This window comes from Cervus canadensis, chromosome 5 (genome assembly GCF_019320065.1).
Source record: "Cervus canadensis isolate Bull #8, Minnesota chromosome 5, ASM1932006v1, whole genome shotgun sequence".
NCBI lineage: Eukaryota > Metazoa > Chordata > Mammalia > Artiodactyla > Cervidae > Cervus > Cervus canadensis.
In genome coordinates, this window is record NC_057390.1 from 94,302,429 (window position 1) to 94,319,975 (window position 17,547).

Here is a 17,547-nt window from a genome sequence, read left to right on the forward strand (position 1 = left end):
AGGACACAGGGCGAGGGGCCAGAGTGGGCAGCGGGCGGGGGCTCACCGTCACCTCCTGGTAGGACTCCATGCCATTCAGCACCACCTGGATGACCTGCCGGCGCAGCTTGACGCTCTGCTCCGAGCGGTACTCGGAATTGGTCAGGTAGAAGAGGGCGGCGCTGCCGGTCACCTGGATGTTCTTGTCATACTTGTGGCACTTGAGGGCCGTGATGACCAGCTATACCAAGACACAGGGCCGGGGGTTGGCCGGGCCTGCTGCAGGCGTGCAGGGTCTGGCCTGGGGCGGGGTGCGGGGGCTTGGACAGGTCCTCTGGGGCAGAGCTCAGCCCGATCCTGCTCCCTGAGGGCAGGAGTCGGCGTTGGGGGGCAGAAACTGGGGTCGGCCATGGTCCTGCGACAGGGTCAGTGCTGGGCCAAGTGAGGCACTGAGAGATGAAGTTGGGGTTCGGGGGGTGGGATGGCCGGTGTCCTGGGAAGGAGGAGTGGGGTGGTTGAGGAGGGGATGGTGGGGAATGAACTGGAGCCCCTCGGAGGGCCCTCCAGGGTTGGTGCTGACCTTCAGGGCCCGCAGAAGCTGGTTGCAGCGTTCGATGCGTGCGATGTCGAAAAGCAGGTTGATGGCCCGCGAGGTGATCTCCGGCCGGTGCTCCGTGTAGGCCTCGATGGCGTTCAGCACCTGCTCCTCGTTTTTGTCACCACTCACCTGGAGATGGCGCATGCTCAGGACGTCCGGGAAGTGGCCGAGGGGCGGGATGCCTGATCCTAATTCCATCTCTGACCCCAGGGTGGACACCCCCTCCCTTGTCCCGGGGCGCCCTGGTCCTCCCCTCCCTGCGCCCCCCTCTCACTTTGTAGGCCGGAATGTGCGTCAGGCGGCACAGGGAGGTCTCGAAGAGCCCAAGGAACTGCAGTGGCCTTTTCAGGGCCCGGAAAGGCATGATGCTGCTCTTGGAAGGCTCGATGCTGAGGGGAGAGGGTGCTGGAATCAGTGTGTGGGGCCTGCGGCTGCCCTGGATTCAGCACAAAGGAGAGCCTCTCCCTGGGGGTGGCAAAGCACATTTCCTTGGGGCCCTCTGCTAGGCCCTCTAGCCTTGTCTATTTTTTATTTTAAAGGCAGTAGGGGACTTCCCTGGTGGTCTAGTGTTTAAGATTCTGTGCTTCCACTGCAGGGGGCACGGGTTTGATCCCTGGTTGGGGAACTAAGATCCTACATGTCTCATGGTGTGGTCAAAAAAAAAAAAGGCAGGGGACAGACATAGACCCCACCTCTTGATGGGAGGGTGACAAGGTCACATTGTAGAGAACATGTGGGATGGGAGATAACTGTTGCAGCCAATCCTGCCTGCTGTCCAGGGAGGGCGTGTCACCTTTAGGTTCCCTCAACAGCCATGAATGGACATGCCCGTCAACCAGACTCCACTCCAGTCCAGGTTGGGGGGAGGGTTAAGACCAACGACAGTAACAGGGAGGGGACATATGTATACATATATAGCCGATTCACTTTGTTGTATAGCAGAAACTAACCCAACAGTGTAAAACAATTATACTCCAATTAAAAATAAAACACCAGGGACTTCCCTAGTGATCCAGTGGTTAAGAATCTGCCTTGCAGTGCAGGGCAGATGGGTTTGATCCCTGGTTGGGGAACTAAGATCCCCCATGCCCAGATGCAGCAACTAAGACCCAACACAGCCAGATAAATAAATAAATATTAAAAAAAAAAAAAAAAGACCAAAGATAGCTAGAGGGAGGTCTGAATCAGCTCTCTCACCCGACCAACCCAGGGTCCAGCCTGTTGGCAGTAACGCCTAACGAGCAGGGGGTACGCTGGCCTCCCGTGAACACCACCACACGGCTCAGCCCGTCTGAGCGCTGTAACCTCCAGTCACTCCCCGTGCTCATGACTCCAGCCTTTGCACATGCTGTTCCCTCTGCCACAGCGCCGTGGTAAACGTCTTCTTCCGGCAAACCCAAGAGTGAGCTTTCGGCACAGCCTGGATGCCATGCCTCCTCCTCCTTCCTTCTGATTCTCGGGGCCACTCCCGAGCCCCGTGTTGCCCCTACCGCAGCCCCAGTGATGACCTGCCTGTCCCACTAGCTCATACCCACACGAGAGGGCCCGATTTGTTTCTTCCTCGTTAGCGTAGCGGTTGGCACAGGGGCGCCTGGTCAACGCTTGTTGGATGACACCCGCTCGCAAACAGGGCAGGTGGGGCCCCACCTGGTCTGTCCTGCTTCCTCATCCATCTTGGAGATGCTGCAGTTCTCCAGGATCATGTGGCCGGAGATGTCCAAGGACATCAGGTTCCCCAGCTTCTGCACGAAGAGGCTCAGCACCTTGCGAGTCAGCTTGAACTTGTAGTAGCTGGAGAGGCGGTCTCGGGAGATGTCCAGGTGTCTGGAGGTTGGGGCAAGGGGGTCATGGGTCAGGAGCTGGACACAGACTGGGGCTGCCTCGTCGACTCCTGCTGCTTCAGTCCAAGGCCCCTGCTACAGCTGACCCAGGTGCCCTGAACAGCCCCAATCCAGCCAGAACAGGGGGTGTAAAGCATGGGACTGTCTCTTCCAGCCCCACGTGCTACCTGGCCGGCAGGTCAGGGAACTTCTGGGACTGCCGACCCCCGCCTCCCCACCCCAACCCCGCAAGCTCAGAGCTCACCGCAGCTTGTGCAGCTGGACGATGACGCGGATGTGGTCATCCGACAGGTCCATGTTGTAGAGCACGAGGGACACCAGACTGTCTTTCCACTGGGTGAGGAAGGCTGCATCGCTCGTCTGGATGCCCGAGAGGTCCAAGGCAGCCAGCGAGTTGAGGGGCCGCAGCAGGGACTCCACGGGGACCCCATCGATCATGCGGCCCAGGTTGAGGAAGCGCAGGCGGGTGAAGCCCTCGAAGGTGAAGTCCTTGACCAGCACCTGGCAGGTGGGGTTGACAAGGCACTCGTCTTCGCAGCCCCCGGGGTTCTCCTCCTCGTAGAAGATGTTCGCACAGCCGAAGAGGCTCAGGGACACCAGGGTGTGGCTGAAGCTCCTTAGAGTCTGCAGGCTCTTGGCGGACAGCTTCTCGCAGTTGGTCAGGTACAGCTCCACCAGGTCCTGGCGGCGGGCACAGCCCCGTCATCATCTCCGCCCACCCCTACCCTGGCCCTGGGCCTGGCCCTGGGCCACAGGTGGGATTGGGGAGGGGTCTGCACAATAGGGGGCTTCCCTGGCGGCTTAGTGGCAATCTGCCTGCAGAGCAGGAGCTGCAGGAGATGAGGGTTTGATCCCTGAATTGGGAAGATCCCCTGGAGGAGGGCATGGCTACCTGCTCCAGTATTCCTGCCTGGGAGAATCCCATGGACAGAGAAGTCTGGCGGGCTACAGTCCATAGGGTCACAAAGAGTCGAACATGACTTAGTGAGTACACACGCATGCGCTGCACAACAGGAAGGGCACTGGCGGGGCCTTGGGATTGCTGCTCCGACTCCCTGCCTAACTGTCTTGGGGCGGCCTCCCGTGGCCGTGCCCGGGGCCTGAATGACTGGGTCTCACCTGCTTGCGAATGGCCTCCAGGTCCTGGTCTTGCACCAGGTCCTCGCGGAGATGGATGCGGGTGAGGCGGGTGCTGCGGGGGTCAGAGAAGAGGCTGAAGAAGCTCTCGTGCGGCTCAAAGTTGCAGGCGGCATTGACCAGCTCCACGTACCTGGGAGGGAAGGAAGCCTGGTTCAGGGCAGGGCCCCTCGCCCTCCCTTCAAGGCCCAGCACAAGCCTCCCCTGCCAAGACTTCCCTGATCATCCCAGCAGCAACCTCCGTCTCCTCCTCCTCATAGTACCTGGTTGGATCCTGAGCACCTGACCGGTGAGTTTAAGGGTGGACCCAGGACCCAGGAGTCCAAAAGTAAACTAACTGGTGATGAAGGGCCTCTTATCACTGGCAAATCCCAAGCTCTTCCCCCACTAAAATGTAGACACTTCTGTAACAAACACACACGTCCACACTCCCCGTCTTCTTTTTAAGCCAGCTTCTGGCTCCTTGATCAGCCCCTCCCAGGACCCCATCCAACAGCAAGACTGAGCCGAGGCGTCTGGAGCTCTGAGCTGGGTACTGGGCAAGCACTCAGTAATAGTTCTGCTGAGATACCAGTGGAGGCAAGAATCCTGGCCTGGTTGGGAAAAGCTGTGGAGTCAAACACTCTAGAATCTAAATTCTGGATTGGATGTTCACTACCTGGGCAACTTCACACAAGTAAGTGAACTTCACCAGACCTCAGCGCCTTCATCTGTAAAATGGACACAATTTTGGTCTGCAGTGTCTAATCTAGTGCCCAATCCACATCAGATACTCGGAACATTTTTACAAGCTGGGCTCTTGGGTCACACACAGATTCCCACTTTTACAGGCAACTTTCTGGGCTAACCATTTCCCTCTGGGGAACCTGGGTTGAACCCCGAGCAGTCAGGCACAGATATTACTCTTTTAGGAGTCTCTACTAGTGGGGAGTCCCTTGGAGAAGCCACAGAGAGAGTTTCCGAATGATCTCATCCCTGTTGAGGGGTCAAGCAGTCAGGCCCTGGTGCGTAAACATGTAATAAGTGTTCAGGTTCACACAGAGACATGTGTGCACAGGCACATGTACACACATGCATGGACACACGTGCACACACACACACACACAGGACAGCACGTAACTCCTTCATTTACATAAGAAATTTCTACATTCTCTTAACACAAACTGGCAATTTCACACTCAAACCTGCCCTGTGCACCAGAAACCCATGTGTGGGCACACACATTCCTTCACGTGTGCACACTGCCACACACATGCCAACATGTACAATTAGAACCTGATGGACACAGACAGGCCGCTGCTCTCCTGCACCCATGGATAGCCACGTGTGTGCACACCCCCAAGGGGGCACACGCAGGGCTCCCCACCTCTCCGTACACACCCATGCCGAGGCTCGGGCCCCGCCCCAGCCCCGCGCCTGCTCACTCGTTGACGAGCCGGTCACAGATCTCGCTGGGCAGGAAGATGTCCGGATGCAGCCGCAGGGTCTCCTTGTCCAGCAGGTAGCCCAGGGTGCCGTCCAGGTTGCGCAGGCAGAAGTCGGTGCAGAGGGCCATCAGGGACTCGGGGGTGTCAGACGCCATGCTGGGGGCCGGCAGGTGGGCCACACTGGGACAGGGGCCCCCAGGGGCAACTGTGATGCCCTGACACTCACAGGATCATCAGCAGAGCTGCGGCCTGGGGAAGGAGAGAGCAGCTAAGCGAGACACGGGCAACGGCTGGGACCCCAGCTGCCCTAGGTCCGTCTGCTCTCTGAGTAGTCAAGCTGAGGTGCCTGGATGGCACATACAAATCGAGCAGTTTAGGGACCTCCCTGGTGGTTCAGTGACTGAGAATTTGTCCTCCAATGCAGGGGACACGGGTTTGATCCCTGGTCAGGCAACTAAGATCCCACAAGCTGTGGAGCAACTGAGCCCATCTGCCACACTACTGAGCCTGTGCTCTTGAGGTCGAAACAAGAGAAAGGCCTGTGTGCCGCCATGAAGACCCAATGCAGCCAAATAAATAAGCAAAAATTAAAAACAAAAAACCAAATTCAGCAGCTTAGCAGGGTCAGGGCCCAGGACTCCTGACTCCTCCCTCCCCTGCGCCCCCCCCACGGCCCGCTCTGATGTGCTACCATCTACACGTGATTTGACCTGTGCAAAGAAAGAGCAGGGGGCCTTGTCGGAGCGTCTCCGTGACTTCTCAAAGTCTGCGGGCAGATGTCTGTGTTGGGGACCCAGCGCTTGGGTGGGGCTGGCAGGGGCCTTTGCCAACTGCTACACTGGGGTGTCTGCCGCTGTGTCACCTACCCTGTCTAGAGCCGTCATGGTGGGGACACGTGGTGTGTGCCAGGGTTTAACAGACAGGGCATCACCGCATCTCACCGGATACGATTTGCAATGAGGGCTCCTCCCGGGGGAAATGAAGATACATGACCACAGAGAAGCTGTACATTAATGTTCAGCGTGGTATGATCCCAAAGCGTCACAAATGGAAACAACAACTCAAATGCCCGTCAACTGACGAATGGATAGACAAAAACATGGTATAACCATGCCATGGAATCTTACTCAGCGGTAATGGGACGTGGTGCTGACGCACGCTACAACACTGCACCTTGAAAATGTTACGCTAAGTGAAAGAAACCAATCACAAAAGGCCACCTATTGTATAATTTCATTTGCATGAAATGTTTGGCCAAACTGGCAAACCCACAGAGACAGGAGAGATTAGCAGCGGTTGCCTGAGGCTGGGAGGCTGGGGGCTGGTGCAGGGAAATGGGGAGTGACTGCTAAGGGCTGTGGATTTCTTTTTGGGGTGAAGAAAAATGTTCTAAAATTGACCCTGGTGAAGGTTGCACAACTCTGTGAATAGACCCAAAACCCGCTGAATGATTTACTTTAAACAGATGAACTGGATGGCATGGGAATCACACAGCTCAATAAAACTGTTATTAAAAAAGCAAGGTCTCATCAGACAGAGAAACACAAATGCCATATGACATCACTTACATGTGGAATTTAAAAAATAGAACGAACTAGTGAATATAACAAAAGAGAAACAGACTCACAGACATAGAGAACAAACTCGTGGTTACCAGTGGGGAGACGGAAGGGGAGGGACGAGGTGGGGTTAGGCGTGTAAGAGGTACAAACTATCAGGTGTAAAATAAATAGTGTATAAAGACATGTTGTTCCAACGTAGGGAATATAGCCAATATTTCACAGTAACTCTAAAGGAGTGTAACCTTTAAAAATTGTGAATGAGTATGTTATACACCTGTAACATTAACTATACCTCAATTAAAGAAAAAAAAAAGTGGGGACTTTCCTGGAGGTCCAGTGGTTAGTACTCCATGCCTTCACTGCTAAGGGCCCAGGGTTCAATCCCTGGTCAGGGAACTAAGATCCCACAGGCTGTGTAGTGTGGCAAAAAAATGAATAAAATAAAAATGAGGTATTGTTAGGGAGTTTGGGATGGACATGTACACACTGTTATATTTAAGATGGATAATCAACAAGGGCCTACTGCATGGCACAGGGAACTCTGCTCAATGTCATGTGGCAGCTTGGATGGGAGGGGAGTTTGGGAGACAATGGACACGTGCATATGTATGGCTGAGTCCCTCTGCTGTCCACCTGAAATTATCACAATGTTGTTAACTTGCTATAGTCCAAAACAAAGTAAAAAGTTTAATAAAAAAAAATAAAAGCGAAGTCTCTGAGAATCTTCATGATCTTGAGGTAGGTAAAGTTTTCTTAAAAGGACTCATAAGATAAAAACAATAAACTGATATGCACTGAAGTGAAGAAGTGTCATTCATACATACACGAAAGTTAATTTGAGATGGACCACAGACCATGTGAAAGGAAAAACAAATAGATTTCTAGAAAAAAACATAGGAGTATATCTTTATGATTTTAGAGTAGGCAATCATTTCTTAAATAGGTCACCAAAAAAAAAAAAATCTATAAAGAGAAACTGACAAATTGGACTGCCTCAAAATTAAAACTCTTTTCATCCAAAGGTACCACTAAGACAGAGAAAAGACAAGTCACAAACTAGAAGATGTTTCCAATAATATATCCAACAAAAGACTTGTATTCAGAATATATAAAAATTTCTACAGATCAGGACACAGAATCCAATTAAAAAACAGGCAAAAAAAAAAAAAACCAAAAAACAGGTAAAGGCCTTGAACAGGCCTTTCATAAAGGATAAGGAAACAAACAATAAACATAAGGAAAAGGAAAACCACAATGAGATACCGTTTTGCAGCCATCAGAACAGCTCCATTGGAAACAACAAAACAGGCAACACCGAGCCTGTGTTAAGAGTGAAGCTATGAAAAAAAAAGAAAAAAAAAAAAAGAAGCTATGGAACAAGAGGAGGCCACCCACACTGCTGGTGGGAGTGGGAACTGGCGTGAACTGGGAGTGTAACCAGGATACTGTGAGATGCTATTAAAGCTGAACACACACACACGGTCAGCGGTCAGCAGCCCCACCGCCAGGTATACACCCACCAGCAAGGCAGGTGAATGTTCATGGAAAGACACAGACAGAATGTCTATGGCAGCACCATCGCTAACAGGACAGAAGTTGAATGTCCAGACATGAGAATAAAGACTACGGTCGACTCACCGATGCAACATTACCCAGCAATGAGAACGCACCACCTCTCAACAGCCTGGATGAGCCTCACAATGCTGAGGGAAAGGAGCCGGACGCAGAAGAGTGTATACTCATACACGGAGTGAATCCACGTGTGTTTTACTTCCTTATGTTAAAAAACAAGATAATCTGAGAATTAATTCCCTGGTGGTCCACTGGTTAGGACTCCACACTTCCACTGCAGGGGGCACAGGTTCCATCCCTGGATGGGGAACTAAAGTCCTGCATGCCACGTGACATGGCCAAAAGGAAAAAAACATAATTTTTTTTTTTAAAAGAAGGAAAATCTAATCTGTGGTAGCAGAAGTCAGGACTGTGGTTATTTTGGGGGTTTGGCTGGGTGCTGAGAAGCTTCCAGTCCCTTATCTGAGTGCTGGGCATACAGGTGTGTGCACTTTATCAATATTCAGAGAGCTGTCTATTACGACATGTGCACTTCTAAAAATGTATATTGCAATTCAACAAAAAAGAAAATGGCCTGGACACCAAAGAGGTCCACATTTAAAAGGGATTGGGGGTCCAGGTAAGTGATATTCCAACTGACTATGCATCGTCAGCTACCATAAGTGGCTAGTGAAAGTGAAGTAGCTCAGTTGTGTCCAGCTCTTTGCAACCCCGTGGACTGTAGCCTACCAGGCTCCTTCCACCATGGGATTTTCCAGGCAAGAATACTGGAGTGGGTTGCCATTTCCTTTTCCAGGGGATCTTCCTGACCCAAGGATCAAACCCGGGTCTCCCGCATTGCAGGCAGATGCTTTAACCTCTGAGCCACCAGGGAAAAGAGAGAATGAAACTTCAACTCCAAGTGGAGTGACTAAGACAGGAAACAATCAACCATTTACAGACCCAAGGACAGTCAGGAATTAGTCCCAAACCATTTTCCTGTGACAGTCTACATCAGAAATGGGGAGAAAGGGACTTCCCTGGTGGTCCAATGGCTAGGACTCTGAGATCCCAATGCAGGGGGCCCTGGTTTAATCCCTGGCCAAGGAACTAGATCCCATATGACGCAACTAAAAATCCTACCTGCTGCAAGGAAGATGGAAGATTCTGTGTGTCGCAACTAAGACTCGAAACAGCCAAATAAACAAAGACCAAAAAGAAGTAGGAGCGGGGGAATAGGCAAAATGAATCTACGGTGTTAGAAGTCAGGGTGGTGATTACCTTTGCAGGAGGCAGTAATCAGAAAGTGGCAGGGGTCTCTGGGTGGGCTGGGACAGGTATGCACACTTGTAGAAATTCAAACTGTCTGCTCAGGCTCTGGGCGCCTGTCCTAGTCTATAGCATCCTTCAATAGATTTTGCTTTTTTTCAAGTGAAGGCTCTGTGGTTAGACAGAGCCATGTTTCTTTTTCTTTTTTTTTTAGAGCCATGTTTCAATTCAGTTCCACAGTTCACTTGTAAATTATTTAACCTCTCTGGTCCTCAGTTTCCTCATCTGGAAAATGGGGACAACAATCCCCACTTCACAAGATTGTTGGGAAAAATGCCTCATCTCAGGCGTGACACGCCTCAGTGCACAACAACGGGTGGTCATGACCCCACCTTACAGGTGAGGAAACTCCGGCTCAGAGAGAGGGGCTGCTCTGTCCAAACCGGGATGGGAACCTCATCTCTTGGAGGGTTCTGCAGGGGTCGAGGCCCCAGCATCACCCCTGGCATCTTGGAGCCTCTGCATCCACATTTGAGGCTTCTAGGCTGCTCGGGAAACTGAGTGGGCGGCCACAGAACACTGTGCCCCTTGGAACGGCCAGTTCTAGGTTCTGGCGCCACTGGTGACCGTGCTCTAAGAGCTCTGGGGCCAGGCCAACCCAGCTTCCAGTCTCAGCCCCGCTGCCTGAGAGCTGGTGAACTTGGGCAAGTGTCTTCACTTCTCTGTGCCTCAGTTTCTTCTCTAAAACAGAGAACACCGTGTGCAGATAACACGGAACAATATAGAAAGGGCTTAGCATGGTACCCAGCACATTGTAACTGCTCACTAATAGCTTTCACATCACCATCACCGTTGTCATCCCTTTCTCCTGCCTCACCTGCCCTGGTCCCTAGTGCAGGATCTGTTCCCCCCAGCTCCAGGGCCCTGGCTCCCTGCCACCAGGCTCACTGTGCCAGCTGATCCACTGGGGCCGTGACACCCTCGAGGAAAAGCACAGTAAACAGGTGGCCTGGGCCCTGGGCACGGCCCTCCCTTGATTGCGCTCACTCTCAGATCTTCAAGAAGGCATCAACCTCTTGCCCGGGAAGCTGAGCTCAGCGTGCACACCGCTGGCAGGGCCAGGCGTCCTGCTGGAAACTGCCGAGTTCATCTCTTTGAGCAGTCACTCAAGGCCCCCAGAAGTGGAACCAGCTCTGCAGCCTGCTCGCCGTCTCAGACTCACTACTCCAGCCATAGTGGCCTCCGTTGTACTGGCAATGGGCCAGAGGCACAGGGTTACCTTCAGACCTTCGGCATCCACTTTTTCCCCTCAACCCCATTCCCAACCCCCAAAACACATTCCTGCCCCTCCTCCAGGAAGCATCTCCCAACCTTTGAACTCTTTACCCAGCTGAAGTCTCCATGCCCTCAGGCCTTAGTGTTGCTTCCTCTGGGAAGCCTTCCCTGACCTGCCCAGGGTTCTCAAGCTGGCTGCCCCCACGGGCCCTACCACAACAATTAATATTTTGAACTGATGCCGGTTTAATGGTCCAGCCTCCCTGCCAGCCAGCCAGCTGCATGAGGGCAGGAAGCGGGCTGTCTCCTCTGGTCCCACCCCTGTACTTGGCCCGGGGTTACTGTCTATGGAGCACTGTGGGCCTGAGGGTGAGCCAAAGCAGGCAGGTCTTAGTCCTTGTGGAGCACGCTGGTTCTGGAGGGGGACAGACACCCCCACCTAAGCAGCACACAAACCCACGCCACTGGGCCCCGTGCTCTGAAGGAAAGGGTGGTAGCTGGGGGTCTGGGTGCCCGAGCCCCCGGGGACCTGCCCTGGGCTAGGGAGTTAGGGCAGATGTCCTTGGAAGTGACATTTCAGCAGCAACCCAAAAGATGAGTCATAGTTCACTCTGGTGGCAGGGAGAGAAGGGAAAGGCGTTCCAGGAAGAAGGATAAGATGCTCCCAGACTGAAAGGGCAGAGGGTGTGGGGCCCTGGCACCACAGGCTCGATTCCACGACTCCGGGCCGAACAAAGGCCGCATGCCCCATGTGGGCACAGCACGTATGCTGTAGGGTTTCAGCGCAAGCAGGGGACCTGGGGGGCAAGGCATGCTCTCGGATGCTCCCCACCCACTGTGCCTGGGACAGTGCCAGCACCCAGGGGGCACAGAAGAACCCTCCCCACTTGGGACGAGAGAGCTGCAGGGGCTTCACTCTCTCCATAGAACAAGCCCAGTCACCCAGGTAGCCGCTCGGCCCTAACCCTGCTCCTCAGCTGGAAGAAACACCAGTTTGTCAGCCGCCAAGATGAACCAACTGCCTTCAGAAGATAACCGGCCAGATGGCACAGATCTGGCAACCAGCTTTGGGCAGTGCCAGCCCTGCTGCCGGGGCCGGGGATGAGCCGGAGGAAGATTGGGCCATCCATCTCGGCACAGAGGCTGAGACGCCTGGGGGCCCCCCTAACTGTACCCCTTCCGGCCAGAGGTGGGCATCACTACCCACCCCATGACTAGCCCCTCAGGCTCTGCATTCTCATGGTGGGCACTGGCCATTTGGGATTCTGGCAACTGGAGATGGAAAGAACTCTGATTATAACAGAACAAGCACACAGCAAGAAGAATCCTGCATCTTCCTCCATGCCATCTCTTGCCTGCATCTGACAGGAGCTATGACATCCTGGGGGTGGGGGGCAGTGGGGAGCGAACGCTAACAGCCGCCTCCAAATCGGTTGCTTCGTCTAAGCTCCTTACGGCTTTATTTCATAAAGTTTCTAACTTAACCAACAAACGACATTCTCAAGGATCCTGTGGCTAATTCATTGCTTGTATAATAATTTGTCTAACGACCCCTCCCCCAGCCTGGGCTGGGCCCCGAGGATCCAGGAGGAGAGGAATCCTCTCCGCTTCCACCCTCCTGGATCCTCGGGGCCTGGCCTGTGCCTGGCACATAACAGAATAGAGGTTTGCTTCTGCCGGAGCTGCCACATTAAAACACCCTGAGGTAGAGATTGTTACTCTGCATTCCCATGAAGACACTGAGGCTTGTCTAAAGTCACACAACTAACAAGAGTGGGACTCAATCCAAACCTAAACCAAACCCATGCTTCTCACCAAGCCATCCAGTCTCCTGTCCATGCAATGGAAAGGGAAGGGAATCTGGGATCCAGAGCAGGGCGCATGGGACCCTGCCAGGGTCCTGACACCCAGCCGACAGAGGCTGGGGGAGCCAGAAGCTCTGAGTGGTGCCCACCCTATGAAATATTAACCCAGGAGCTACAGGGAAAACCCAAACAAATATCCTATTTACAGAGGCTGGAAGCTTTCCAGGAGGGAGAGGATCACAGGCCAGATAGAGGGGGTGGGAGGCTGCTGTGGAGGGGGTCAGGGCAGGTGCTGGGGGCAGGGGTGCAGGCGAGGCTCTGAGGGCATCCCAGCGGGTCTCTGACCTGCAGAGACTACTCTGCAGGGTGGGTGACATTAGGAAGATGTGGAAATGGAAGGCGCATCGCCCCTCACTGGCGTACAAAGAGGCAGAGTGGCCTTGGGGACACGTACATTTCACGCTTGCAACTGAACGATGATCACAGTCATACTGAGCACTGTATTCCGAGGACCCTGATAAGTACTCTGCACGTGCTAACTCATTTAATTCTCCCAACAACCACACGAGGCGGGAGTTATAATCGACCACTTGCAGACGAGGCAGCTGAGACTCAGTGGTGAACTGGCCACAGACTGTGTATAGGTACACAGGTCCACATGTACAGATCAGTATGTATACATGTATTCATTACTGAGACTCAGAATTTTGTGCTTCCCATGCATGTGTTCATTGAAGCCACAAATAACCTACAAAGACACATGATTTTGTTTTCCAGATGAAGAAACTATGGTTCAAGGATGTGTGATGATGTGCCCAAGTGCCCCAGGAGGAGCCTGGCTCTCTCCATCATTATGCTGTGGACAGGAACCGTTTCTTCAGGCCTCAGCTCTCCCTTCTGTAGCATGAGCCTTCACCTCCTTACAACCTGGAGTGTCCTTGGGCATTGAGCATAGATGATCAGGCATCCCTGGTAACTATCCTATGGGCATACATTATTTTTTGACCATAGGACTAGAAGCTTCCTGAAGAAGGGACACAGCGTAACTCATGAGGTCTCCATGACACAGTAACCATGTGACTGGTTGGTTGCAGGTGAAGGAGCCTCAGCTCCATGAGGTCCCCAGGCAATGTTTGCCAGACTCAATATTCATCAGGGTCCTTATCTGTCCATGAGTTGCCAACAGCACCTACTACATGGGTTTGCTGAAGAGACGTGATGAAATAATGGCAAGAAGGTGGTAACCAATAATTATGGAGGGATTTCCCAAGAATAATGCTTGGAGAGATCCTTATGCCCATTTCTGAAGCTGGAAAAATTAGCATCAGTGATTGAACCAGTCACAGGATATTGGTCTCAAAGTAAATGCTCCAACAGGGGTCTCTGAACTTGCATTTCAAGAGTCAAGAACAGCTGAGGTACTGAAGTCCTTTGCCCCAAAGTGAAGCCTGCAGAATCATGGTAATGCTAATCACAAGAAGAGCTGTTCTTACCTGTGTAGAGGGCATTAGAGTGCAGTAAGTGAAAGTCGCTCAGTCGTGTCTGATACTTTGCGACCCCATGAACTATACAGCCCATGGAATTTAGGCCAGAATACTGGAGTGAGTAGCCTTTCCCTTCTCTAGGGGATCTTCCCAACCCAGGGATTGAACCGAGGTCTCCCACATTGCAGGCGGATTCTTTACCAGCCGAGCCACAAGGGAAGCCCATTGCAGTGCGCTGAATTCTTTTAAAACCTGTGTCTCATTTCATCCTCCCAACAGCTTAGAGCTAGGGTAGACACAAGAAAATGTAGGCCCAGGCAGGGGATAGGACGTGTCCAAGTTCACACAGTGAACCAGCCGCAGAGCTGGCCTTGACGCCAGCTCCCTAGATGACGACTGGTCCAAGTTCTACCCACAGCAACTGGCTCCAGCACCCCGGCTCTCAGTGTCAGCGTGCTATGACTTTTCATTTTCAAATCCTCTGGCCCAGCTGCCCTGCTCAGCTTATGAACCCAAGCCTGTTGACATACTCCGGGCTTGGGGGTTGAGGAGACAGAGCAACCACACTGTTCCTTGCCTTACCAGGCAGGCTGCAACATCTCAGCCTCTGCTGGGCGCATCTAGGATCAACAGTCTCCATCAGCCACACACACCCCAACCACATGCCAACATGCACTGCTCCCCGCGACCCGTCTCCATGTCATTTCTATTTCAACACCATCATTTGGCCTACATTACATGGCAAAATGGGGATTTGCTGGGCCCTTAAAAAAAAAAAAAAAAAAAGAGCCCCTATAACCTCCCACTGGTGTCAGAAAAGCTAGGATCCAGCTACTATGACAGTGATACGCAACCACTGTTCCCCCTGAGGGGTGACAAGTTTCCACTTTGTCTCCCTCACTGTTCTCCAGAATTCTATGAGTTCAGAGAGGTAGCCAAGAGCTAGTGACATCATCAGCTGGTGCTAAAAAGAAAGGCTTTGAGACAGACACATGCAAACATTTCCTCACCATCGTCATTGCCATCAGCATACCTGCAAGACTTACTGAGGACTTAATATGCACCAAATAGTGCACCAAGCACTTTAGTACGTGACCTCTCATTTAGCCCAACAATCCTATGAGGCTGTAGATGAGGACAGAGGGGTGGGAAAAGGTCCTTCATTCAGTTCTCATAACCAGCAAGCAAGTGCCATGACCAGATTTAACTACAGTGCTCTATTTCCATCCTTTTCAAAATTTATTCCATCAGTGGTCATTGTCAAGATGGAGAAAGAGTACTGACAACGCCAGGCAGAGCACAACGGCCATTTGTCACCTAGAACAAATCTGTATTTTCTCTGACCACCAGACACTTCAAATTAGTGCAGTTTTGAAAGGTGTCCTATTAGACACCTTATGACCCTACATCACATGAACAGCCCAACACCCTCCCTACCAATGTCTCCTCCATACTCTTCTCTGACTTCCTTGTCAATCACTCTTCCCCTCCTTCACTCTGCTCCAGCCCTACTGTCCTCCTGCTATTTCATAAAACCATCAGATTTTCCACCTCAGGACCTTTGCACTTGCTCCCTCCCCCCACTTAGATCTCTGCTCAGACATCACCTTATTAGAGCCCTTCTCTGGATCACCCTCTATATAAAGGGCAAACCCAGTATCCGACCCTTTCCATGGCCCTTCCTGCTCTATTTTTCTCCACCCTACATATATTTTTCTCCACCTTACATAACTTTCTGATTTGCTGAATGAACGAGTTAACTGAAACAGAGACTTCTTTGCTAACTGGCAACCACCTCCTGCTCTCAAGTACAGCCTCCTATGACCCTTTTCAAAGCTGTCCTCAATACTCATTCTAACCAGCTTGAATCCTGAAGAGAAGCACTGTTTCTGAGAAAGACCATATGGGGGGAATTTTTCCATGGGGGCATCAGACATTCCCTCTCTGATTTAAAAATCAAACGCCGTGCTTACTGGCACAAAGACTGGCAATCTTGGACACCTTGGGCCCCAACGCAGCCAAGTCAAGTTCCACCCACAGAGCTGTAGCGAGCAGTCAGTTTCACTTTCAACTCACCTATCGGGCTCCCTTGGCCCTTAGGGTTACAATACTACACCATCCCTTTCCCACCCTGTTGGATTCCCACCACCCCAATCGTGTCATCCCTGAGTTTTCAAGCACTGCTTTGGGGGAACTCAGCTCATCCAACAGGTAGGAGGGGCAGAGGCTGGTTCTTCCAGCCCTGCATCTATCCCCCATTTTGTAGGGGCCGTGGACAGAGCGTCATTTTCTTTCTGGAGGAAGGGTGCTCAATTTTTTAAAGGCACGTTTCTCAGACCTGGCAGCAGGGGTGGACCAGGGAGTTCTCCCACACCTCCGGCCCAGATGCAAATGATTGCAGCGGCGCTGGTGAGGCACCAGAGGCAGGAGGAGAAATAGGTAGGACGCAGATCCATCCCTTGGCCCCGGGAACGAACGGGGTGTGCTTTCCTCGGCGAAGAGGCGCAGAGGATGCGGCCCGGGGAGAATCCCGAGCCAGAGCTCCTGCGGAGGCAGGGGATCTAGCCACGCTAGGGCCGGGGTCTGGGGGAAGACCGGGGGTCGGCGGGGCGGAGCTTGGGAATCCCAGGGACCGGATCCCCGAGCGGGATGGGGGTCGCGCCGTGGCGCGGGGAGGGGGGGACCCCGTGGCCGTTACCTTGCCCTTAGGGCTGCGGGCGGGGCGGAGGGCCGCCGGGCGCTGACTCCGGGGCCCGGCCCCACCCCCGATCCGGCTCCTACGGCTCGGAGCCTGCAGCCGCCGCCGCCTCCGCTGTCAACAAACCCCAGGCGCGTCACTTCCGGGACCGCCCCTTAGCAACAGCGAACGGGTTCCCCGGACCGGTTCCCACGGCGAACGCGGGCGGCCGCTGCCGAAGGTTCCGGGGCCCCGTGTCGCCTGCTCTCCCGGACACTGGCCGGGTATGTGGGTAGTAGAGGAGGGGAGCGGTGGTTGGTCCCCGCTTCAGTCCGTCCTCCGGGAGCTCCTCACGGGCGCTCGCGGGGCTGGGGCGCTGATGGCGGGGGGCGGGGACCGACTCGGTGACACGGGCTTCCGGCGGCGCTCTGACCTGAGGTTCCCCGGAGGCCGGGAATAGTTAAGGGCGGACTGACTCCACCTTCCTCGTCAGCACCGACGAGGCGCCTCTAGCGCCTGCCCCTCCGTCCAGCGCCCTATTGGACGTCTCTCCCTGGCTTCTCCGCAGGTAGCTCACTCCCACGCGTCCAAAAGCACTCACCGTCTTCTTCCCGAACGCGGTGCTACTTCTCCAGTTAGTTAATTAAGCCCTTTAGGCGCCTCGGAGATCACCCTGGGCAATGGGGAGTCGGCTTTGGCTCCTGCCGTTTTCCTCAGCTCTTTGTCCAAGTCGTCAAATCCTCTAAGGATCTCTCAAACTAGAGCCTCTCCTTCTCCAGTAGGGCCAGTCTCTGTCCACCATCGTCTCTCCTCTGGATTTCTGCAACAGCCTCCTGATGGAACCCCCTGCTCCTTCCCCTCATGCTCTCCACAGTTCCATAGTGAATGTTTCCAAAACGAATAAATCTGATCAGGGCATTTCCTTGCCTTATAACCCTTAAC

At 53.3% G+C, this 17,547-nt stretch overlaps 1 protein-coding gene across 2 annotated transcripts in view; it reads right to left on the reverse strand.

Moving 5' to 3' along the window:
* The window catches only part of ZER1 (zyg-11 related cell cycle regulator), a 30,388-nt gene extending 13,383 nt beyond the window's left edge, over positions 1 to 17,005 (reverse strand). Inside the window, exons 1-8 of one of the 2 annotated variants that reach the window (XM_043469762.1) lie at positions 16,627 to 17,005; positions 4,980 to 5,231; positions 3,538 to 3,688; positions 2,663 to 3,099; positions 2,225 to 2,401; positions 852 to 966; positions 560 to 706; positions 53 to 220 (exon numbers count right to left, since the gene is read on the reverse strand). In XM_043469762.1, coding sequence (XP_043325697.1) covers positions 53 to 220; positions 560 to 706; positions 852 to 966; positions 2,225 to 2,401; positions 2,663 to 3,099; positions 3,538 to 3,688; positions 4,980 to 5,137 — 1,353 coding nt within the window. In that variant the 5' untranslated portion in view covers positions 5,138 to 5,231; positions 16,627 to 17,005. Of the gene's footprint in view, positions 1 to 46; positions 221 to 559; positions 707 to 851; positions 967 to 2,224; positions 2,402 to 2,662; positions 3,100 to 3,537; positions 3,689 to 4,979; positions 5,232 to 16,626 lie in introns of both variants that reach the window. The other variant, XM_043469761.1, reaches the window with a different exon arrangement.
* Positions 17,006 to 17,547: the final 542 nt, after the last annotated feature.